This window comes from Bos indicus x Bos taurus, chromosome 13, assembly GCF_003369695.1.
Source record: "Bos indicus x Bos taurus breed Angus x Brahman F1 hybrid chromosome 13, Bos_hybrid_MaternalHap_v2.0, whole genome shotgun sequence".
NCBI lineage: Eukaryota > Metazoa > Chordata > Mammalia > Artiodactyla > Bovidae > Bos > Bos indicus x Bos taurus.
This window is the reverse complement of record NC_040088.1, coordinates 73,385,470-73,411,126: the sequence shown is the minus strand read 5'-3', so window position 1 is coordinate 73,411,126 and position 25,657 is coordinate 73,385,470. Positions and strand designations below refer to the sequence as shown.

Sequence of the window (25,657 nt, the reverse complement as noted above, 5' to 3'; positions counted from 1 at the left end):
CAGAGGCACCACGGGCTGGGCCCCATGCTGGGGTCATCACGAAGGGTTAAGGGGGGCATTGAGTGAGCTCCATCCTGTGGCCGGTTCCAGGGGCAAGTCCATGAGTAGTCCCCCAACCCAGTAAAACCTTGAGAGGAAACCAGGAATCCCGTGCACGGCCAAGGGAGTCCTGACAACACCAGAAGCTCAGCTACTTCTCATGGACCTACCACGCTGGCACTTAAACAGTAAAGTCCCTCCCGAAGGTTCTCCACGATGAGGAGCAGCATGATTCTCAGAATGAACTTGTTGGAAGAGGAGGTGGGAGACTGGAAGGGGGTAGCTGGAAAGGCAGAGGCCCTGTGTGCAGCCAATTCAGGGAGAAAAAGTTTCCCGATGGACAGAGAGGGCTGAGATTTCTCTCAAGTGACAGGAAAGCCGCTGGTGCTCAAGGGGAAGGAGCGGCTCAAACTCAAGAACCCAACAAAGATGTGTTCACGAGGCTTTAATGAGAGTAACTAAGAAGAAGAGAGGGTGTGTGTGTCAGTGGGGGGCGGTGGGGAGAGGCATGCTGTAGGGTACCTGACTTTATTAAGCTAATACTAAGCATTAGGGAATCAGGAAGGCAGAAAGCTAGTTCGGCTACGACGTGAAAGTTTAAAGGCAAAAGGAGAATGCTGATCCCAGACCAGTCCTGAGAGAGGCGACAAGGCAAATACAGGGTAGCTCAGTTCAGTTCAGTTCAGTTCAGGCACTCAGTCGTGTCCGACTCTTTACGACCCCATGAATCGCAGCACGCCAGGCCTCCCTGTACATCACCAACTCCCGGAGTTCACTCAGATTCACGTCCATTGAGTCAATGATGCCATCCAGCCATCTCATCCTCTGTCATCCCCTTCTCTTCCTGCCCCCAATCCCTCCGAGCATCAGAGTCTTTTCCAATGAGTCAACTCTTCGCATGAGGTGGCCAAAGTACTGGAGTTTCAACTTTAGCATCATTCCTTCTAAAGAAATCCCAGGGCTGATCTCCTTCAGAATGGACTGGTTGGATCTCCTTGCAGTCCAAGGGACTCTCAAGAGTCTTCCCCAACACCACAGTTCAAAAGCATCAATTCTTCGGCACTCAGCCTTCTTCACAGTCCAACTCTCACATCCATACATGACCACAGGAAAAACCATAGCCTTGACTAGATGGACCTCTGTTGGCAATGTCATGTCTCTGCTTTTCAATATGCTATCTAAGTTAGTCATAACTTTTTTTCCAAAGAGTAAGCGTCTTTTAATTTTATGGCTGCAGTCACCATCTGTAGTGATTTTGGAGCCCCCCAAAATAAAGTCTGACACTGTTTCTACTGTTTCCCCATCTATTTCCCATGAAGTGATGGGACCAGATGCCATGATCAGTTTTCTGAATGTTGAACTTTAAGCCAACTTTTTCACTCTCCTCTTTCACTTTCATCAAGAGCCTTTTCAGTTCCTCTTCACTTTCTGCCATAAGAATGATGTTATCTGCATATCTGAGGTTATTGATATTTCTCCTGGCAATCTTGATTCCAGCTTGTGCTTCTTCCAGTCCAGCGTTTCTCATGATGTACTCTGCACAGAAGTTAAATAAACAGGGTGACAATATACAGTCTTAACGTACTCCTTTTTGCTATTTGGAACCAGTCTGTTGTTCCATGTCCAGTTCTAACTGTTGCTTCCTGACCTGCATATAGGTTTCTCAAGAGGCAGGTCAGGTGGTCTGGTATTCCCATCTCTTTCAGAATTTTCCACAGTTTATTGTGATCCACACAGTCAAAGGCATAGTCAATAAAGCAGAAATAGATGTTTTTCTGGAACTCTCTTGCTTTTTCGATGATCCAGCAGATGTTGGCAATTTGATCTCCGGTTCCTCTGCATTTTCTAAAAGCAGCATGAACATCTGGAAGTTCAAGGTTCACGTATTGCTCAGATGACCATTATATCTACTACTATGGGCAGGAATCCCTTAGAAGAAATGGAGTAGCCATCATGGTCAACAAATGAGTCTGAAATTCAGTACTTGGATGCATTCTCAAAAATGACAGAATGATCTCTGTTCATTTCCAAGGCAAACCATTCAATATCACAGTAATCCAAGTCTATGCCCCAACCAGTAACGCTGATGAAGCTGAAGTTGAATGGTTCTATGAAGACCTACAAGACCTTTTAGAACTAACACCCAAAAAAGATGTCCTTTTCATTATAGGGGATTGGAATGCAAAAGTAGGAAGTCAAGAAACACCTGGAGTAATAGGCAAATTTGGCCTTGGAATACGGAATGAAGCAGGGCAAAGACTAACAGAGTTTTGCCAAGAGAATGCACTGGTCATAGCAAACACATTCTTCCAACAACACAAGAGAAGACTCTACACATGGACATCATTCTACAGATGGTCAACACCAAAATCAGACTGATTATATTCTTTGCAGCCAAAGATGGAGAAGCTCTATACAGTCAACAAAAACAAGACCAGGAGCTGACTGTGGCTCAGATCATGAACTCCTTATTGCCAAATTCTGAAATTGAAGAAAGTAGGAAAATTGAAGAAAGTAGGGAAAACCACTAGACCATTCAGGTATGAGACCTAAATCAAATCCTTTATGATTATACAGTGGAAGTGAGAAACAGATTTAAGGGACTAGATCTGATAGATAGAGTGCTTGATGAACTATGATCAGAGGTTCGTGGCATTGTACAGGAGACAGGGATCAAGACCATCCCCATGGAAAAGAAATGCAAAAAAGCAAAATGGCTGTCTGAGGAGGCCTTACAAATAGCTGTGAAAAGAAGAGAAGTGAAAAGCAAAGGAGAAAAGGAAGATATAAGCATCTGAATGCAGAGTTCCAAATAGCAAGAAGAGATAAGAAAGCCTTCCTCAGAGATCAATGCAAAGAAATAGAGGAAAACAACAGAATGGGAAAGACTAGAGGTCTCATCAAGAAAATTAGAGATACCAAGGGAACATTTCATGCGAAGATGGGCTCAAAGGAAAGAAATGCTATGGACCTGACAGAAGCAGAAGATATTAAGAAGAGGTGGCAGTAATACACTGAAGAATTATACAAAAAAGATCTTCACGACCAAGATAATCACGATGGTGTGATCACTCACCTAGAGCCAGACATCCTGGAATGTGAAGTCAAGTGGGCCTTTGAAAGCATCACTATGAACAAAGCTAGTGGACGTGATGGAATTCCAGTTGAACTATTTCAAATCCTGAAAGATGATGCTGTGAAAGTGCTGTACTCCATATGCCAGCAAATTTGGAAAACTCAGCAGTGGCCACAAGACTGGAAAAGGTCAGTTTTCATTCCAATCCCAAAGAAAGGCAATGCCAAAGAATGCTCAAACTACCGCATAATTGCACTCATGTCACACGCTAGTAAAATAATGCTCAAGATACAGGGTAAGGGATCCCGAACTCTTCACATGTCTCCAGGGCCAGGCCTGCTGAAGCCTGTGGGATGGAGCCCAGGGCGGGGGGACATGGACTTTTGCCAGGAGGAGCAGGCATGCAGCCAGGGCCGGGTGAGCTGCACAGCGGCCGGAACGCAGAGTCAGCCCAGAGGAGTCCAAGTGCCCAGTGCAAAGGCTACCAGTGCCCTGACTCCCGCCAGGCTTTACCAAAGTCTGCCCAGTGAGCGCGCTTATGCACCAAGGGGTCTGAGCCCCAGTTCAGGGTGGACAAACAAGGGCCCTCACTCAGCAGCTGGGGGATGCAGGGGACCCGCCTTCCCGGGGGCCTGTGACAGGTGGACTGGACCCCGAACCCCCACAGGGAGATGGTGGCTGACCCCAAGTTCACAGGCAGTTCCTCCTGGAAGGAAGTTCACGGCCAGGGCCCAGGTTTTCAAGGCAAGGCTCACTGTCCTCCCCGCCTCTCCTCCTATATCCGCCTTTCTGCTGGGGAGCTAGCAACACCCAATCAACTACTAAAACCAGAAATGGATGCCAATGGCTTTTCCTTCTTTCCTGCCCACATCCCATTACCCACCCAGGCCTCATCACTTCCTGCCCAGGGCACCTCTGCAGCCCAGGCCTGCCTCTAGGCTCCTTCCACTGATGTCTCAGTTCAAGCTCCCCTCCACGTCCTTCCTGCAGTGCCCTCAGCACCCTTCACTGTTCCATCTCTGTGCCATTATGAACACATCTCTCCTTGACTAATAATACTTCCTGGATCCATACCCCATGGACTGGGTTTTGAGATATCTGTGAGTGAGCTGGTTGAACTGAACTTGGCAGGGCTTGAAGGGGGTCATCAGGATACATGGATCTGTCCTTGTCAGACGGACAGTGCAATTTAGTCACTCAGTTGTGTCTGACTCTATATGACCCCATGTACTGCAGCATGCCAGGCCTCCCTGTCTATCACCAACTCCAGAGCTTGCTCAAATTCATGTCCATCAAGTCAGTGATGCCATCGAACCATCTCATCCTCTGTTGGCCCCTTCTGCCTTCAATCTTTCCCAGCATCAGGGTCTTTTCCAATGAGACAGTTTGTTGTATCAGGTAGCCAAAGTATTGGAGTTTCAGCTTTAGCATCAGTCCTTCCAATGACTATTCAGGGCTGATTTCCTTTAGGGTTGACTGGGTGGCTCTCCTCGTAGCCCCAGGGACTCTCAAGAGTCTTCTCCAAGAACGCAGTTCAAAAGCATCAATTCTTCAGTGCTCAGCTTTCTTTATAGTCCAACTCTCACATCCATACATGACTACTGGAAAAACCACACCTTTGACTAGATGAACCTTTATCAGCAAAGTAATGTCTCTGCTTTTTAATAAGCTATCTAGGTTGGTAATAGCTTTTCTTCCAAGGAGCAAATGCCTTTCAATTTCCTGGCTGCAGTCACCATCTGCAGTGATTTTGGAGCCCAGAAATAAAGTCTCTCACTGTTTCCGTAGTTTCCCCATCTATTTGCCATGAAGTGATGGGACTGGATGCCACGATCTTAGTTTTTTGAATGTTGAATTTTTTTTAATTTTATTTTTAAACTTTACATAATTGTATTAGTTTTGTTTAAGCCAGCTTTTTCACTCTTTCAATTTCAAGAGGCTCTTTAGTTCTTCATTGCTTTCCGCCATAAGGGTGGTGTAATCTGCATATCTGAGGTTATTGATATTTCTCCCGGCAATCTTGATTCCAGCTTACGCTTCATCCAGGCTGGCATTTCACATGATGTACTCTGCATATAAGTTAAATAAGCAGGGTGACAATATACAGCCTTGACGTACTCCTTTCCCAATTTGGAATCAGTCTGTTGTTCCATGTCTGGTTCAGACTGACTCTCATTAGTTATTTACTGTACTTACTGGGGGAGCAGACCTTGAGATTTTCCATCTTTCTGTATTTCCAAACACTATTTTCCAGATAGGATATTCTTGAGAATATGGAAGAAAAACAGAGTGAAGCAAAAGCACAATGAGGTAACATTGCACACCCATTAGGGTGACCACTATCAAAAACAAAAAAACAGAAAATAACTGTCTTCACAACTGCCAATAGGGGAAACAATGCAACTGTCCACTGATAGATGAATGAATATGTAAGATATGACATATACATGCAGTGGAATGTCATTTAGCCTTAACAAGAAAGAAATTGATACCTGTTACAGAATGGATGAACTCTGAAGACATTATACTACACAGAATATACCAGTTACACAAAGAAATACTGTATGAATCCACTGATATGAGGTACCTAGAGAACAGACAGACAATGGAATGGTGGTTGCCAGGGTGACGGGGGGTGGGGGGTTGGAATACTATTTAATGAGTACAGAACTTCAGTTTTATAGCAATGGAGTTCTGGAGGTTAGCTGCAGTGATGTGGCACACTTAATACTGCCATACTCTTAAAACGGTTAAGATGGCAAATGTCATGTTAAGTGTATCTCGCATGTGTGTGTGCTTAGTCGTGACCAACTCTTTGACCCCATGGACTGAAGCCTGCCAGGCCCCTATGTCCAGAGGATTTCCCAGGCAAGAATACTAGAGTGGGCTGCCCTTTCCTTCTCCAGGGGATCTTCCCAACCCAGGTATCAAAGCTGTGTCTCCTGCATCTCCTACACTGGCAGGTGGATTCATCTTAGCACAATTTTAAAAAGGAATGAAGAAATGAGATAGCATATGCTTACGAGTACAGAGAAAACAATTCTCTGTTGTATTTTGGGCCATACATTTTAATCACAATCCTTATTCTAAGCACACCTACCAGAACTTGTAAAAATGCTACCTGCACACAGGTGCTGAGAACATGCCAGCAGAACCTGAGCTGCCATCTCTCCTGCCCCATCCTGCCAAAGTGCATCTCCCCAAAGAACAGCCGTCTGTTTATCAAAGCAAATTGCACACATCCTGGCTTGGCTTTCAGAGCACTCCCCAGCCAGGCCCCGACCTGCAGAATCTTCTTATCTCTTCTAGCACTCAGCACGACTCCTGCCAGCACTCACCTGGTTTCCTCCCCCAGAGCATCTACTCTCCAGGGCGAAACTTTCTCTTCCTGCAGACCTCTCAGGGCCCAGCACACGATCCAGTTCACTGGACAGGATAGGACCTCCTCAAAGAGAACTGAGGGGAGCGACTTGGGGTTCTGCCTGACGAGCATCCAGGGCTAAATTTCTGCTCAGTGTTCAACCTGCTTTGTTCTCCAAGATAAGGCATCTTACAGACTTCTAGCATTTTCATATCCTCAGCTATGGAGAAGGAAGTGCTAGGGAAGGCTCCTCAGAGCCCTGCTGTGCCTTCCACACCACCTCCTCCTGCCAGGGGCCCTGGAGACTCACTACAGGCTGCGTGTTGCTACAGCAATGAGACTGCACAGAAGAAAGGGAGAAGCCCCCCATTCCGTTCATCCAGTGGCGCTTAACCTCGGTCACAGGTATTTATACCTGCAAGGCTTCCCAGGTAGCTCAGGGATAAAGCACCTGCCTGCAACACAGGAGATGAAGGTTCTATCCCTGTGTCAGCAAGATCTCCTGGAGAAGGAAATCACAACCCACTCCAGTATTCTGGCCTGGGAAATCCCATGGACAGCAGAGACTGGCAGGCTACAGTCCATGGGGTCGCAAAGAGTTGGACACGACTTAGTGACTAAATGACAACAAATTTACACCTGTTCCATCAAAAAAGGTACAAACAAGCCACTGCAGCTTTATTCCTACTTTGTTTTGCCGAGTTCCGGAGCAGATAAACTGTACAGGGTGCCTGCTTCCCATAAATCAGAGGCAGTGACTTTTCTCCAATTATGTTTTAATTCATGGGCAATAGTTCTCTGTAACAAGTGGCAATTGGAGGGGGCAGCTAGAATCAGGGGGATGAAGTATCAAGTCATTTGAATTTGAATTGGTACAGATGAGCACTGCAAAGGTGGCAGATATGAGATGCATGGATGAACGGGTCACCACAGCTGCGCCCACTCATCCAGCACCGTTTCCACAGCCAACAACAAACCGATTCTCACTGTGTTCCCAGACTGCCTTGGCCCAAGTCTTCACGTCTTCATGAGGCCCTCTTCGCACCTTTTGCCTGAGGATCTTGAAGATGAGCTTGAGGTTATTCCACCAATTGTAGTGTCATTCTGGAACTGACTCATGCCTCAGATACACATTCCTCTGCATGATGTGCCATTTTCCACCATTAGGAACACACGTGCCAGAGGAATCAGTGAAGAACCTTCTCCCCCACAGAGGACATGTGCGAAGTGAAGGGAAAGTCGCTCAGTCATGTCCAACTCTTTACGACCCCATGGACTATACAGTCCATGGAATTCTCTAGGCCAGAATACTGGAGTGGGCAGCCTTTCCCTTCTCCAGGGGATCTTCCCAACCCAGGGATCGAATCCAGGTCTCCTGCATTGCAGGCGGATTCTTTCCCAGCTGAGCCACAAGGGAAACCCAAAGAATACTGGAGTGGGTAGCCTAGCCCTTCTCCAGGGGATCTTCACAACCCAGGAATTGAATTGGGGTCTCTTGAATTGCAGGCGGATTCTTTACCAACTGAGCTATCAGGGAAGCCCCAAGGACATGTGTGTGGAGAAGGAAATGGCAACCCACGCCAGTATTCTTGCCTGGAGAATCCCATAGACGGAGGAGCCTGGTGGGCTACAGTCCACGGGGTCGCAAAGAGTCGAACACGACTAAGCGAGCGACTTGACTTAAAGGACATGTGTGAAGTGAAGTCACTCAGTCATGTCTGACTCTTCACGACCCCATGGACTGTAGCCTACCAGGCTCCTTCGTCCATGGGATTTTCCAGGCAAGAGTACTGGAGTGGGTTGCCATTTCCTTCTCCAGGGGATCTTCCCAACCCAGGGATCAAACCCAGGTCTCCTGCATTGTAGACAGACGCTTTACCGTCTGAGCCACCAGGGAAGCTAAGGACATGTGCATCTCACTATAAATTCATTTTTAATCTGTTTGCTAAACATTCATCAAGCATGTTACGTGAATGACACTACAGAATATAGAAATTAGTAAGACCAGCCTCTGACCTCTAAAAATTTCCAACCTGATAGGAAAGATACACGGACTGAACTCTCACCCCATCGCTAGCTCAGGGGGTCATTTCTGCTGCCCTCACCTCAGAAGCAGGTTTGCCATCTGCCCAGTTGTTTAAATCCAAAGCCTGGGACAGCCCTCAATTCCATGACACTCCATCTCCATGATGACCACCCAGACCCAAGCCGCTGGTACCTCCCACATGGACTAAGGCAGCAGCTTCCTAAATGGTCTCTCGCTTCTACACTACCTTCTCCAAACGCCGCATGTACTAACATCTGCAGTAAATTAATCTTCACGTTCCTCTACTGCTTAAAGACATCTAACAGCTTCCCAGCACTCTTGGGAAACAGCCAAACTCTTTCCGGGGGTCTCCAAGGCCCACATCAGCTGGCCCCCTGTGCTCCCGGCATCCCGCCCTCTGGTGACTGCACCCATCTGCTCTGCCCTCGCCCCACCTCCTGGCTGGATGCCACGTGCCTGCTTCCTCTTCCTCTGCCTGGAGATACCCGCCGCTTCCAGTCACACAAGCATCATCCTCTCTCCACATGAGCCTTAAAGGAAATGTTCCCGCCTCAGGAGGCCTCTCCTGATCGCTCCATCTAGGACTGCCCGAGACGGTCTACTTTCATCTCATTTTCATTTTCTACCCTTATTCATAAACGACCTGTGATGGCTGCTCCCCTGGAGCGACCTGTAAGCCCACCAGGGCTCTTACTGGGAACTGTGTCCCCAAGGGGAGAACCATGCCTGCTTCTCAGGAGGGGCTGAGAAAAAGGACCTGCTGACAGACAAGCGCGCATCACAAAGAACAAGACAAGGCTGCCAGAGATGGAGCGATGAGCCGTGAGAAAGCCGTGGGAGGAGGCAGTTAGGAACAGCATCCAGAGGAGTCCGCGTGTACTGCGCCTCAAGGACGGGCAGACGGCACCACCAAAGGCACACCAGGCTCTGGGGCTAGCAGAGGAGAAGCCCCGAAGGCATGACTGGTCCAGGGCAGTCTGGGCAACGAAGCAGGACCCAAAACGGAACAGCTGGTGCCCAGAGCAAGGAGGGGGAGGGTGGGGTGGGGTCCAGCATGGATGATGGAGAGCTGAGCTGTCAACAGGGTGGGGAGGTTCACCAAGGCCTGGGATCTTAGGTTTCAGACCAGGAAAAATCACTGAAAAGTTCTGAGGGCAAAGCTGCTACATTCTGACCTACATTTCAAAGACATTGCGAAAAACCACTTTAGCTTAAATACAAGCGAACAACAACAAAACAGCATCACTTTTAAGAGAACAAGCATCGTCTCCAGCATTTGGAGGAGATCCATCTGTAAGGCCTGGGAGAGCGGGGCCCACAGCTGGCAACACTGCGTCCCAGAGCTCAGGCTGAATGCAGATCACTTTCTGTTTTCAGAGGCATGGAACGGTCACGTGTTACTGTCAAGCCTACCCAGAGTCGAAGGCGCCACCATCAAGCACAACGAAGCTGGTACCTGAATCCTGGGACAGGAAATGGGTTCCAAGCGGGGAGATGAATCCACCCGTGTAAACACGCTACATACTCCCAAAGATTCAAGCAGCCCCACAACACTGAACAGATGGGAACGTGCTTCTTAAATTGAAGACAACCCTAAACACCTGTGTGTTACATTAAACACAAAGTGAGCATGTGAAAGACGCAGTCTCAGTCATGGTAGAAAGCTGCTGCTAAAACCACAGGGAGGAATTAAAGACCGGAAACCTGACGAGCTTCCCTAGAACCAATAACCCAGCTGCTCTGAGACTGTTCTCATGTTTCAGGGGTCTTACCAATCACCAAGGGTTAGTCCAAGACAGATTTACCTAAACAAGCACAACTCTTCTCAGTAACCCTGTCATAAGATGGAAAGGCTTCATGAACAGTGCTGGCAAGGGCTGACAGAAGGGACCAGCCTGTGTGCACGTACAGGAGTTCTGCAAGGAGAGAGGGGCCCAGGAGTCTGCAGCCAGTGGTCTACTAACCGGACCTGGGCTTCAGTCTGCTTGCCGAGAGAAAGAAGAATCCAGAAACATGACTGAAGGCCCCCTCCCAGCTTTAAACTCCTACAACAGTGAAGAAAGTCCTTATAGGCTTGTCTACTGTCCACAAACAGGAGGACTGACCTGAGCTGAGGGACGAGGTATTTACATTATGAGAAGTGCTGAGCTGGGGGCAATAGGCCATGGAACCGGTTCCCAGGTGGGAAACCGCGCCCCATGTGGGGAAAGGCAGGTAGGAACAGAGTCAGAGCACAGGCTGGGAATCAGGCCAACCTAGGCTCACACCATGGCTCTGACCCTGAAACTGTAGCGAGCAAACCTGTATGAACTCTCTACGTATGTGAGAGAGAGTCACTGTGACATACAGGAGCTGACGAAGGCGAGGCACTCAGGACAGTGCCTGGGACAGTGACAACCAATGGACCATCAGTTCCGGAAGATGGCAGTGTTGTCAATTTTAACACGTTTAGCTATGAGATTTACCTCCACCATTTTACACGAGATTCTCTTTGCAGGAAAGATAAAATTATGGACTCTCACACGCCTGGCAAGGACCCCAAAGTCCTTCCATCCACTTCTCTGTTTTGAGGCATTTTCGTGACGGTTTTGTGAATGGAACCATGGAGGACTTGGGCAATTAAGCTAACTGCTCAAGGTCACCACCACCAAGTCCATTTAAACCACCACCGTGTGTGGTCTCAGTGATCTCCTAGAGCCTGGAAGGAGTGAACACGACTCCTTGGGCATCTGAAGCCCTAAGAACCAAAGCTGTTTCTGAGATTACACCACAGTTACAAAATCAAGTGGAAGTACCTGAGCCAAAGGGATTGTGCACTGAGTGATCCAAGTGTCAGCTCTAAATATTAGACTGCTATGAAGACAAGAAGGAAGCCGTGATGAGCCTTCCCAATGCTGATTATCCTCATAATAGGATACTCATACACAGTGAGCGCTGGAAAGGAACCTGAAAAATCGCTATGGCTGATGTGATAAAGGAGGGTTGACTGCAGAAGCTTTATTTACCTGATTTTTTCCTTAAGTAAGTGACTTTAATGGGGTCAACAGAGCAAACACAACCACAGGGACGACCCCAGGGAAGGCAAAGCTGCTGTCCACTCACCCTGGGTTGTACAGCATGACGGCGGAGAGGTTCTCGCGGGACTTGGACAGGTCACTCATGGACAAGCTGAGAGAGGACAGAAGGCCGCTCTAAGAGCAGACACAGGGCAGAGCGGTTACCTCAGTGGCAGGAGAAGGCCGTGCTCTGTGCGCACGCCTCTCTCCTGGGAGAGGCAGTGAGGGGCCCAGCACCCCCTGGAGCCCACACACAACTGCGCCCTCTGAGGACGGAAGCTGCAGCAGCCAGGCCCGGGGTCTATCCGGAACCCAAGCCCCCCGCTAAGGCTAGCAGGGTCTCACCCCCGCACCGGAGCCACTCAGCCCCGAGGGGCTCCCTGACCTGCTGTTGCATCCAGGGAAGAGGGTATCCTGGCATCCCTGGCACGCCCATGCTCTGGCAGGAGTAGGGCCCTGGCAGCAGCACCCACACCCAATGAGTGACAAAGAGGGACGGGGAGGAGGAGGGAGACCAGGAGAGCGAACGCTGTGCTCTGCTCCCACAGAAGGTTACGGGCAGGCCTGCTTCCTTCCCTCTCCTCCCTGCAACGGGGTCCCCAAAGGGCCCTCCAGGGAGACCTGGGCTGAGCAGACAGGAGGCTCAGAGGCTGGAAGCAGCGGCCCACAGAAGGCTGGGGTGGGGACTGCGCTTTCTGGTTATTCCCACCTAGGTCACTGGGGACCCGGCAGTCCTGGAAAAGCAGGCTGAGGCGCGGGGCTGAGAGACTCGGGGCAGGGAGCCGACGCCTCATGTGAGGGGCTGTGGGACTCAGGGCGGGGGGCTGACACCCTGTGTGAGGGGCTGTGACTCGGGTGGGGCCTGACACCCCGTGTGAGGGGCTGTGACTCAGGGAGGGGAGCTGACAACCCTGGGTGAGGAATGAGTGACTTGGGGCGGGGGGCTGACACCACGGGTGAGGGATTGAGCAACTCGGGGCGGGGGGCTGACACCCTGTGTGAGGGGCTGTGTGACTCAGGGCGGGGAGCTGACACCCTGCGTGAGGGGCTGTGTGACTCAGGGTGGGGGGCTGAAACCCTGTGTGAGGGGCTGTGTGACTCAGGGCGGGGGGCTGAAACCCTGTGTGAGGGGCTGTGACTCGGGGCATGGGGCTGAAACCCTGTGTGAGGGGCTGTGTGACTCAGGGCGGGGGGCTGAAACCCTGTGTGAGGGGCTGTGACCCGGGGCACGGGGCTGAAACCCTGTGTGAGGGGCTGTGACCCGGGGCACGGGGCTGAAACCCTGTGTGAGGGGCTGTGACTCGGGGCACGGGGCTGAAACCCTGTGTGAGGGGCTGTGACTCGGGGCGGGGGGCTGACACCCTGCGTGAGGGGCTGTGACTCGGGGCGGGGGGCTGACACCCTGTGTGAGGGGCTGTGACTCGGGGTGGGGGGCTGAAACCCTGTGTGAGGGGCTGTGTGACTCGGGGCACGGGGCTGAAACCCTGTGTGAGGGGCTGTGACTCAGGGCGGGGGGCTGACACCCTGCGTGAGGGGCTGTGACTCGGGGCAAGGGGCTGAAACCCTGTGTGAGGGGCTGTGTGACTCGGGGCGGGGGCTGAAACCCTGTGTGAGGGGCTGTGACTCGGGGCGGGGGGCTGACACCCTGCGTGAGGGGCTGTGACTCGGGGCACGGGGCTGAAACCCTGTGTGAGGGGCTGTGACTCGGGGCAGGGGGCTGACACTCTATGTGAGGGACTGTGTGACTCGGGGCAGGGGGCTGACACCCTGTGTGAGGGACTGTGACTCTGGGAGGGGAGCTGACACTCTGTGTGAGGGGCTGTGTCACTCAGGGCGGGGGGCTGACACCCCGTGTGAGGGGGTGTGACTTGGGGCAGGGGGCTGACACCCTGTGTGAGGGGCCGTGTGACTCGGGGCGGGGGGCCGACGCCCCATGTGAGGGGCAGTGTGACTCGGGGCGGGGGGCTGACACCCTGTGTGAGGAATAAATGACTCAGGGCCGGGGGCTGATGCCCCGTGTGAGGGGCCGTGTGACTCGGTGTGGGGGGCTGACACTCTGTGTGAGGGGCTGTGACTCGGGGTGGGGTGCTGACACCCTGTGTGAGGGGCTGTGACTCGGGGCGGGGGGCTGACACCCCGTGTGAGGGGCCATGTGACTCGGGGCGGGGGGCTGACACCCCGTGTGAGGGGCCATGTGACTCGGGGTGGGGGGCTGACACCCCGTGTGAGGGGCCATGTGACTTGGTGTGGGGGGCTGACACCCCATGTGAGGGGCCATGTGACTCGGGGCGGGGGGCTGACACCCCGTGTGAGGGGCCATGTGACTTGGGGCGGGGGGCTGACACCCCGTGTGAGGGGCTAACACATCTGGGCCGGCATTCAGGGCTCAAGTCCCTGATCCCCACTTGCTGGCCACAAGACAGGCCAGTCTTAGTCTCTCCTCTCACTCGTCTGTGACTTGGGGGCACCAACGGCCTCTGTGGACACAAAGTGGTTCACAGGGAGGCTCCGCACAGTGCCTGCCGCACAGACATCTCTGCTCTGACTTGATTCTCTTCCTCCATCTAAGCTCAGCACGGTGCACTAGAGCTAGACAGATGTCTCTCCCTCTCACCCCTTCCCTTCCCTCTCTGCTCCTTGGCCCACATCCCCATCTAGCGCTTCAAGCGCCCCTGGATGTCCCCATCCAAACAAGCTGCAATCTCTTCCAGGTGTTCACCTGTCCTAAACTCACCCCTTCTCTGCTTCACAGCCCGATCAAAATCCAACTTACTGGGAATGAAAATAAGCAGTGAGCAAAGTTTTAGATGAAAGTGATTCTGATCTGGAAGTAACTCTTAAAACAGACACTCCCGAGTGGAGGGCACCCTCCACTTAATGTGAGAGGGTGTCCACCCCCTTTCGGGGGACGGGGACGCAGGGCTTAAGAGGAGGCTGGAGAGCCGCCTGTCTCCTCCCATGCGGTACCTCTCTCGCTATTCTACTCCACCAGCCCACCGTCCGCGGGGAAACCAACTCCCTGGAGTCAATCCAGACTGCGGGCTGGTTCCTGCCCCAGGAAGTCTAATTGCTAGAGCCAAAGCGGAGACCCCTCTTCCCCCACCCCCAGCTCCCCCCAGAGTGGACCTGACTCCCTGAGATTCCACGCTGCTCACCTTCCTCTTCTCCCTGAGCTTGGCGGCCTCCTTTGGGTGGTTAAAACGAAACATGTTGGTTCTTCCCAAGAGGATCATGGCACCTAAGAACACACAGAAATAGCAATGAGTTTACAGTGAGCAACCTGGTCAGCGGAGGACACTCTAACATGGAATTCCACGGCTGAGATGGGATTCCCAGAAATGAGAGGAGGCTTTCATCCCAAAAGTCTGCTTACACCAGCCAATTCTAAACCTTCAAATGCTTTTATTTTTTACAGCCAAGTGTCACAATATTTATGTCACCCAGGGCAGAAGTGAGGGGTTTAAGTACTACAAAATCATACAAGATTCAAAACTTAATATACAAATAATTAGACTTTTGACTGTTGAGAAGAAAAACAGAAAGCAGTTCACCAAAGAGATGTTGGGAAAGCAAACAAAGCCTAGGGTCACCAATTTAGGAAATGTTTATTAATGCCAATGAAGCAAAAACCTCAAAAGATGGTGCTTTCAAAAGAAAAAACACAGTGTAACTGCCAGAGCACAGGCCGCTGTTACTAAAATCTCCCTCAGAATTTGACAGGAAAGAAAACGTGCACGTGGAGCGTCTATTTCCGGTAAAGACGCTGCTCCTTGTGAAAATCCTGTTAAAACTGAAATGGCTACATTAGACACACAAGAAGGGCTCTTTCTGACTGACAAGGGTCCAAACTGTACAAAGGGAAAAAGGATGGAATGTAAATGCACAAGGGTGACAAAATCATTAGGTGCGGAGGCAACTTTCAGCTTGACTAAGCCAATAAGCAAAAAGGCACTTTCTAAGGTCGGAGCTGTCAAAGCTTGCCCAGATGTCACAGGAAGCAGTGAACTCCCCGTCCCTGGAAGCAGTTAAAAGATGCACTATCTGAGTTGGTCCCACCCGCCAATCAATGCAGGAGTCATAAGAGACGCAGGTTAGATCCCTGGGTTGGGAAGATCACCTGAAGTAGGGCGTGGCAACCCACTCCAGAATTCTTGCCTGGAGAATCCCATGGACAGAGGAGCCTGGTGGGCTATAGTCCATAGGTTGCCCAGAGTTGGACATGACTGAAGCAACTTAGCACACAAGCACATATCACACATCACACCTGAGAGTCTATTAAGCCTTCAGAACAGACCCCATGTTCAACCTGTGCCCTGAAAATGAAGGCAACATATGTGTGAAGATAAGACATTTGTATGAGGAGTCTTCAACCATGAAGGATCAAAGAGATGAGTTCATCAGGGTGCAGGATGGGGAGACAGACTCTGGCATCGAGGTCCTCTGCTGGGTCTCACAGGACAAGCAGAGAACAAGAGAGGTGCTCACGTGAGGTTGACCAGGGAGAGGGGCTAGGCCTGAGACCAGAGATGGGTCTCCTGAGACTGGAGAAAGGACAGTCAAGTCCAGCCAAAACACAGGGCATGTGAAATAGCAGCAAGAACCCATATTGGACAGATGAGGTAGAAAGAGACCGCAGAGAACTAGCAGCCAGGATAAAGAATTTGCAACACAAAGGTCAGAGAAAAAAATTCAGGTCCTGGATGTGTTTTGTGTGCCCCATGCAAATTTAAATTAAAAAAAAAAAAAATCAACAGTGAAAACTCCACAGTTCTCAAATAAAAGTCTGAGTTTCTGGCTTCCCTTCAAAAATTAGGGGATCTGGTGTCAGGAGGTCAGTACTGTCACTGGGCTGCTGCCGGCTGCCTCCCCTGGACAGGGCATGTGACTTCTGGTTGGCCACAGCCATCAGTGTCTATTGGGTACCAGCTCCCCCTGGACCCTGAAGATAGCATCAATATCCCACATGGCCACTCTGGAGCTTCAGACCAGCATATCCATATGCCTACTTCACATACTGTCTCAGAATCTCAAAGGAGCTTCAAATCCAATACAGTTAAAACCTAATGGGTTTGGATCATAACCAAGGGAGTAACCAAAGTTCTGGTTCTGGTGACTACTGTTATTTAGCAGAAAGGGAGCCAAGAGCAGAAGGATACAGTTTGGGGAGACTCAGAAGGGCAGCAGTGGATATTATCCACCCAACAATCTGCTTATCCTCCTCACATAAAACTGTATTCATATATTTCCCAATTATGGAAAGGCACCGTGACCATAATGAAGAAAGGTGTTTCCCGTGCCTTTTATGACTGGGACTCAAAACTGTGTGCCACACAGAAAGTCAAAAATCAAACAGCCGTGCCCAGGATATATGTGTATTTAATGCTCTTAAAGTGACATTAGAGATTAATAAGGCAATCTCATTTGAGGTGTTAATTACCTCTAATCGAATTTTTTTTTCCTGTTAATCAAATGTCCAGCCATGCAAGTTGAAAATTGCTAAAATATGTTAATGGAAAAATAGGATAGTATCTCAGAGACATATTTCATGTTGTATTAAATGAATGAAAATAATCTTGCCACCCATGTATGTGCATGAAATACACATAAAAATCTCTCTGAGGAGTTATAAAAGAAAACAAAACCACCGGTGACTGTTCCTTGCTTCCATCCACATAATGTGTAAAAACTGCTTGGCACGTAAAAGGGACTCCGTTAAGGCTGGTCCCTTCTCTTTCCTCCACTATATTCCTTTCCGGAACAAACCTACTGGCAGTGCTTCCTTCTTACAAGATGCCGCTGTGCATCCATTCACTCAACAGATACTGAGTGGGTACTTACTGTGCTCATCACTGTGACAAGCACTAGGGGTGAGGATGCAAAGAGGAATGAGTTAGACACACGCCTTGTCCTCAGGGAGCTTGTAAATAAGGAGAGAGAGGTCCCGTAGCAAACAACTTCACCAGCAAACGCAGAGCCGCAATCGAAGGAGCGAGGCGCTGCCTCGGGCTCATGGGGCACCTGAGAACGGAGCGGGGTGCAAGGAGAGGTTAGGAAGGATGCCCTGCAGGAGGCGGTGCCTCAGACAAGCGCGCGGGGGGGGGGGGGTGGGCACAGGAGAGCAAATGCAGCAGAGACAGGAACAGATGATGATGATGGGAGACACAGAAGCAGAAACCAAGGACAGTACTGCCCAAGACGAGACTTGAGAGGCAGGGAGGGACAGGGCACGCGGAGTCCCTCAGCACACAGTGAGGCGCCTTGGATTTCATGTCCAGGCAACAGGAAGACCTGAAGGCCCTTGTGCAGCAGCAGCATCACGTGACTGGACTTGAGTTTCAAGTCCAACTCTTTCTACTGTTTGAAAAATGAACCAGAGAGCAAGAGGAGATGTAGATAAACAAGGCAGGTGACTATTGCAGCTGTCTGGGTCAAAGATGCTGGCGGCTCAGCACTGGGTCAGAGGGAGGCATAAAAGGAAGGGAAATGAGCAGACTGGGAGACACCCGGAGATAACATGGCCAGGACTCATGCTGGTGAGGAAGACGGCTCTTGGCTGGGGAGCTGTTCACACTGAATGAGAACACCTGAAAAGGATCAAGCTTGGGTTGGGGCAGAAATACTGAGTTTGGTTTTAGACATAATGAATTTGAGATGCCTTTTGCAGGTAGAAAGGCATGAAGCTCCAGAAGAAACGCTGGGAGCTCTCTCAATCTGTCCATCTACCAACCTACCCACCTTCATACCTACTTACTCATATACATATATACACATATATACACACATCAGATCAGATCAGATCAGTCGCTCAGTCGTGTCCGACTCTTTGCAACCCCATGAATCGCAGCACGCCAAGCCTCCCTGTCCATCACCAACTCCCGGAGTTCACCCAGACTCACGTCCATCGAGTCAGTGATGCCATCCAGCCATCTCATCCTCTGTCGTCCCCTTCTCCTCCTGCCCCCAATCCCTCCCAGCATCAGAGTCTTTTCCAATGAGTCAACTCTTCGCATGAGGTGGCCAAAGTACTGGAGTTTCAGCTTTAGCATCATTCCTTCCAAAGTAATCCCAGGGCTGATCTCCTTCAGAATGGACTGGTTGGATCTCCTTGCAGTCCAAGGGACTCTCAAGAGTCTTCTCCAACACCACAGTTCAAAAGCATCAATTCTTCAGTGCTCAGCCTTCTTCACAGTCCAACTCTCACATCCATACATGACTACAGGAAAAACGATAGCCTTGACTACTCATGCGTATTTTTGATAATCTGGTGTTCTGTGCTGAAATATAGAATATTTTAAGATGTTTTCCTGATGCTGGCAAGTATACTTTTGAAAGAACCCCTGGTTTTTGTCAAGTACATTCTGTTAAATGATGGAAATTAAGAAATTTAAAAAGTTAAGTATTGCTTTTTAATCCTAACAATAACCAAAAAAAATTACATGAGATACAGACCTCAAAATATACAGACAGATGGCTACACACACATACATATGTATATCTCTATCTAAGATCTGTGCATATACACATGTACATATAAACACATGCATCTCTACAGATACTAGGTAGGAATGTGTACACACACATGTGCATATATGTGTGTGCATGAGAGTGTGCTACATCTCTCTCTATATTTGAGTCATCTCTAATAAAGGAAGCCACAGCTGTGGGAAAGTCACCTGGGGAGAGGACAGAAAGGTGGGAATCAAGAGAGCCCAATGCCGAGTACCTAAAGGAACTCAGCTTTTAACAGCTGAGTAGAAGAGGATGAACCCCTACAGTGAACAGAGAAGGGTCATCAGAGAGGGAGAAGGAAAACCTCAGAAGCCAGGGAAGTCATGGTCGGGGTCTCCCGAGCACACAACTCATTCAAGAAGTTTGTGTATTCTTCTGTTTACTTGACCCATCAATCAACTACACTTCAACAAAACAAAACAGAAAGAGAAAAAGAAGTTGTCTGTGTATGAAGAGAAAGAGAGTTCATGCTGGCTGGAGCAGGGAGATGACAGATCCCATGGGATATTTTTGTTTAAAGGAGACTTGTGACTATATTTAAAAAGCAAAAAGCTGAAGGGAAAGAGGCAACAAAGGAATGGATGAGAGTGACTGGCTGTGCAAGGCCTTCGTAAGAGACCCAGCGCCTGTGTTCTGCCTGCAGTAAACCCTCAAGGGCTCAGGGCCCTCATCAAGTCCTCAACACTTCCTTCTAGATCTCAAATTTTCTAACTGTGATTGACTCCTTCATCTGAGGTTAATGCGATTAATCACAGCAGATGGACTTTCTGTGATGCACTTAATTTGCATGTTCAGAGTGTAGCTAAACCTCCTTGAAATATATGATGGCATCTTTGAGATCCCTTGAGATCCTGTTAAATACTTGAGGACAGACAAATCCCAGGTAGTCTTAAAAGGGGATGGAGCAAAAACAACATTATAAAAGGTAGACAAAGACCCTCATTAACAGAAAAAACAGCTTTACTGACATCTCCTGTGAATGAAACCACTGAACAAGACTTCATAGGAGATTTTCCATCTTAATATTTCAGGCACGCTGAAAAAAATTAATCACATAAACATTTCTACTGATTTCTAAGGAGTGTCGTGATAATAATCACTAATATCACTATTAATTACAGTCCTCAAATTTCATGTGAGATTTTTCTAATTCTGCTACAGCCCAAATAAATCAACTGTTTGAAATCAAAAGGTGTCAAATAAATATTTCTGAGGCGATGGTGTTTGAATTATTTCATTCTAAGTTACCATTAATAAAAACACATAAGACAACTGTATTCCCAAAAGGGCAAGGTCAAATGTAATATGAGCTTCCTGGCCAAAAAAAAACAGGGGACCATTTGAAACTGTGCTTCAGGGCTCCAAATTCTGCATTTAATCCTAGTTCTGAAAGCCCCTCCTCAGCAACTTCCTCCCCAGTATACACACAATATAAGGCCTTGCACAACCACTCTCAATGAAGGACAAGTTTTCATTTTCCATACAACAGTCAGAAAAGCAGGGTGCGATGAGGGGGTGGGAGGGAGGCTCAAGGGGCAAGGGATATGTGTATACTTACAGCTGACTCACAGTGTTGTATAGCAGAAACCAACACAATACGGCAAAGCAATTACCCTCCAATTAAAAATAAATTTTTAAAAAGTTTAAAGATAAAAAAAGAAAAGCAAAGCTCTTGTCTGGAAAAATTTTCTGGAATGGTATCACATGAAAAGTTGAGTGAGGTAGAACAGGTGAAGCTCTCATTTCCTAGTTCAAGCTAAAAGAAACTTTCCTTGTGTATGATAATTTTAAGTCATATAAAGGATCTTTAAAACACTTAACACTAAAATAAGTTAAGATGACAGCACCAATTAGGGGACCTCAGTTCATTTCAGTTCAGTTGCTCTGTCGTGTCCTACTCTGCGACCCCATGAATCGCAGCACACCAGGCCTCCCTGTCCATCACCTGACAGAGTCTAATGTCCACTAACACGTGCCAATACTTAAGAACATTTGACATAATATGTCCTAGGTCTGGGACTCTTGTGACACTAGCTTTTAAGACACCTGAAATACAGCAATTTCCCTCTATCTCAAAAGTGGTTTTGGACAGCAAGACAGGGAAGACTTAAGATTTGTCATGGTGCTGGTGGAGGGCATGAAATTTTTACACGAACACTAACACATTCTTACAGGTCATATGGCTTGGGCCTGACAGCTGGCTCAGGTGAGTGCCTTGCACTGGGCATCAAACATAGCAGGTATAAAGCTTGTCATCAGATGGCCCATTAGCATTTGTGAAGGATGTAAATGCATGTGACACCTTACCAAACAGCCACCTGGGCCCTGTACTCTCCTTTTCAATGTTTATATTCAAATGTGGATTTGCAACCTGCTGCTTTAGATAAACCACTTTTTTACTTTATTTTTTTTACTTCGTCACTCAGTTGTGTTGGACTCTTTGCGACCTCATCGACTGTCCATGGGATTCTGCACGCCAGAATACTGGAGTGGGTAGCCTTTCCCTTCTCCAGAGGATCTTCCCAACCCAGGGATCAAACCCAGATCTCCCACATTGCAGGTGGATTCTTTACCAGCTGAGCCACAAGGGAAGCCCAAGAATACTAGAGTGGGTGGCCTATCCCTTCTCTAGGGGATCTTCCTGACCCAGAAATCACACCAGGGTCTCCTGCATTGCAGGCGGATACTTTACCAACTGAGCTATCAGGGAAGCCCCTTGTTCACTTCTGGTGAAGTGAAAATTGCAAATTATATTCTGGGACTCTGGAGAATAAAGAAAACTGATTTTCGATCTTCATTATTGAGATTGCTAGCCAAATAATCAACAAGGATCATTTGCTCCAACTGTGTACACAGGTTTAGTGTGGAGCTTTATAAAATTTCAAGATGTGCCAGTCCCATCCCCGCCAAAGCCATTTTCAGTTGCATGTGCGTGGGTGTGGGGTGAGTGGTAGATGAATCTTTTCCTCTTAAAGCCTCGGGGGAGATACAGTAGACAAGAAAATATTAGATTCTGCAGCACTGAATGGAAGATAGTACACTAAGTGGTCAAACTCTCAGCACAGTGGCCCTTCAGTATCCAGAAGGGTTTGTCCAGATCATCGCCTCCTCCCACCCCCAGGGAGACCAGTGTCCAGGACACTCAAGTCCCTTATGTAGAAGGGCCTGCTGCTGCTGCTGCTAAGTCACTATGTAGAAGGGCCTAGTAACTGCATATACCTACACACAGCCTCCTGTACACTTTAAACTACTCCAGCTTACTTAGAGTATCTAACAGAATGTAAATGCTATGTAAATAGTTGTAAATACAATGTAAATGATGTGTAAATAACCGCCAGAGCATGGAAAATTTGAAGTTTTGCTTTCTGGAACTTTTTCCCTGAATAGTTTTAATCTGCAGTTGTTGGCTGGATTCACTGGGATGCAAAACCACATACAGAGGGCTGACTGCCATTTTCTTTCCATTCATACCTAGTAGCTCATACTCTGTTACCAGCAATACAGCTTACTCTGTCAGTAACAATCTCAACTATTCAGCTCTTGCTTCCAACACCCACCAAGCTGTCCATATTCTAGCCTTCCTTCCAAAATGCCCTCTTCTCCCCTCTCCCTAAACATGGACAGTCTCCTAACTGTATCAACTCCTTTTCTTTATGGCTCACCCTCAAGCCTCCTCTGGACTACATAAAAACTGGGCTGTCCTTCACCTCCATGAATACGTTCTTGTTGCCCTGACTGGTGAGCACCTTCTGCAGAAAATCCATGCCACCAGCCTGGGATCTGGGAATGCTACAAATCTGCCACGACTCAGCAGCCAAGGTTACTTGGTCTCCCGCTACTCTGCTCCCCACCTCACCCACTTTCCAGCCTTTAGATAGTTCTTCATTAGACACTTTGGCCAAGTATATCTAAGTCACTTTTCACCAAGGACCATTATGACAAATTCATTCATTTCGGAACTCAGCTTTGGGTAAATCTGTCCTTTCTCATCAGTCTGAAGCTGCTCTAGAGGACAAGTTTTGGTTCTGCCCATTGTGGAGCAGCACCCTCCACCTCAGTTGTGAGAGATCACGAATAATAAATGTAATGATGCAGACAGAAGAGAAGGGTTTAAAGAAACTGACATATGGTTGTCTCCTGGGCCAAAGCCTGGGGCAAGAACGTGTGGTCACCCTTGGTCTTCATACTAGAGTGTGCAGCAGAGTCACCTGTAGGACTTGTGGGGTCAAAAGAATCTAGATTGCTTGGCCCGTCTCCAGATGTTCTGATTGGGTGGGTCAGGGATGGGGCCTAGGAAATTGCATTTTGAAAGGCTCCCCCCGCCCGCGCCCCCCCCCCCCGCCCAGGTAATGCTGACCGTGCTGATCTGGGGACACACTAAAACTGCTGGCTTTGGGTATAGTCCTTAAGAATAGTTAGGTCTCTGATGCTCAACAGTCTCTCCTGAAGTAATCATACACATGCAAGTGACAGGTGTCAGCTTTGCGGATCTCCAATTAGAGGAAGATGTCTAATGACAGCTTAAGGGAAGGGCAAGGGAGTTGAAGGGGAGATGAGACAGTGTGATCTGCTGGCTTTCTGTGAAGTGTGGAAGGTCTCTTCTGTTCTCCAGACAGCTTGGCTAAACTGCTTGAAAATTCATCTCCCTTTCTAGTTGCACTAAAATTCTTTTGTAATTTGTCATTGAAAATTCATAGCAGCCCTTCGGCAGATGAGAATGCTATCAAGGCTCCTGAGCTCCACTCCACCTGCTCCCTCCAAGAGCTGGAATACATGCAAGTACATTTTGGTGCTGAAGCATGGCACATTCAAATGCACTGAAGGGTGAAGTCCTGGACGGACTTGCTGCAGCACTGCTCACAGGAGAGGTGAGCGAGCAATGGCTCTGACAAACCAGCCAGACTAGCGGAGTCCACTGCTGCTGAATGGAAAACTCACTACGTTTAGCAACGATCACCTTTAATATATACATACTGGAGAAAAAGAAAAAAAATAATTAAAGTAAGAAAGAACAGTTCCTAGCAATTATAAGACAAACGTTGAAATACATTTTTAATGATACCTCATTTGGTTTTTGTACATTTCATATTAAACATATGAAAAAATGGGAAAAAAAAAACTAAGATCTGAGACTCTATCAAAAACAACTCAAGGCCCAGGGATTAGACACCTGAGTCAATGCATCCTTTATTCTATGGCAAAGGCCTCCTCTTTCTATGGAATCATGGGAGTAAGGGAAACTACACTTCATAGAACACATCCACTGAAGAGCAAGGTTAGATGCGACGCTGCAAATCCCACCACTGTCCCTAGAGGGACCCAAGAAAGAGCCGAAAAGCTTCAGGTGCAGAGTCCTAGACATATACAATATACATGTCATCACAGTTACTTTTCAGAGTATTAGCAAATACGTTTCTTTCTAATGACTTTACCAGATTAAAACATTCCTGTAATTAGGGCAGAGGAACTACTATTTATGCAATCTGAATGAAGTTAAGGCAGTTGACCGATACAGGTAAAAAAATTTCCCCTGCCAATGGTGACAATCTGCTAAACGCAGATAAATCTCCTACTAGTTGCTCTTGCCTGGAGAATCCCAGGGACGGGGGAGCCTGGTGGGCTGCCGTCTAGGGGGTCGCACAGAGTCGGACACGACTGAAGTGACTTAGCATTACTTGACATTCACAAGTGTATTAAGTAATTTTTATAAGGAAATGGGAATTACTACATGATGTGCTTTTTAATGGCACAGCCTAACCAGCACATTTCCAAATGAATACTAATATACTAATGAAAGAGACATTTAAATACCAAGTATCAGCAATACATACTGGGGCTTCCCACATGGCTCAGTAATACAGACTCTGCAAGGTAGGAGACGTGTGTTCAATCCCTAAGTTGAGAAGATTCCCTGAAAGAAAATGGCAACCTACTACAGTATTCTTGCCTGGGAAATCTCATGGACAGAGGAGCCTGGCAGGTTACAGTCCACAGAGTCACAGAGAGTTGGACATGATTGAGTGACTGAGCATGCAAGCACCAGCAATATACTGGTGGTGGTGGTTTAGACACTAAGTCGTGTCCGACTCTTGCGACCCCATGGACAGAAGAGCCTGGCAGGCTACATACAGTCCATGGGATTCTCCAGGCAAGAATACTGGAGTGGGTTGCCATTTCCTTCTCCAGGGGACCTTCCCAACCCAGGAATCGAACCCGGGTCTCCTGCATTGTAGGTGGATTCTTTACCAACTGAGTTACAAGGGAAGCCCAACAATATACCAGAGACTGGTAAAAAGATAGGAAGCTGCTAGTGAACCATAAATCCAGTCAAATGCAGAGTTAATACAGTTAAATCATGTTATATTTTAATATCTGCAGTCTCTGTTCTTGATACCTTTACTTAAAAATAGTTTCATGAAAAAAAATTTTTTTTAATTTTTAAAAAAATGACTTCATGAGTAAAAAAGCCAAGGTAGTTTTTGGAGTATGAATACCCTGCTGTTTTTAATCTATGTTCCTGTTATTATTAGATTTTAATAAAGTGCATATACCTTTTGAGGAGTTTGGTT

The 25,657-nt window shown here is 48.2% G+C and overlaps 1 protein-coding gene across 3 annotated transcripts in view; it reads right to left on the bottom strand.

Annotated features, from left to right (window-relative positions):
* The window catches only part of KIF16B (kinesin family member 16B), a 307,139-nt gene that overhangs the window by 120,236 nt on the left and 161,246 nt on the right, over window positions 1-25,657 (bottom strand). For all 3 annotated transcript variants that reach the window (XM_027560267.1, XM_027560268.1, XM_027560269.1), the window contains exons 16-17: window positions 14,735-14,817; window positions 11,626-11,714 (exon numbers count right to left, since the gene is read on the bottom strand). In XM_027560267.1, the coding sequence (XP_027416068.1) occupies window positions 11,626-11,714; window positions 14,735-14,817 (172 nt within the window). The remainder of the gene's footprint in view (window positions 1-11,625; window positions 11,715-14,734; window positions 14,818-25,657) is intronic.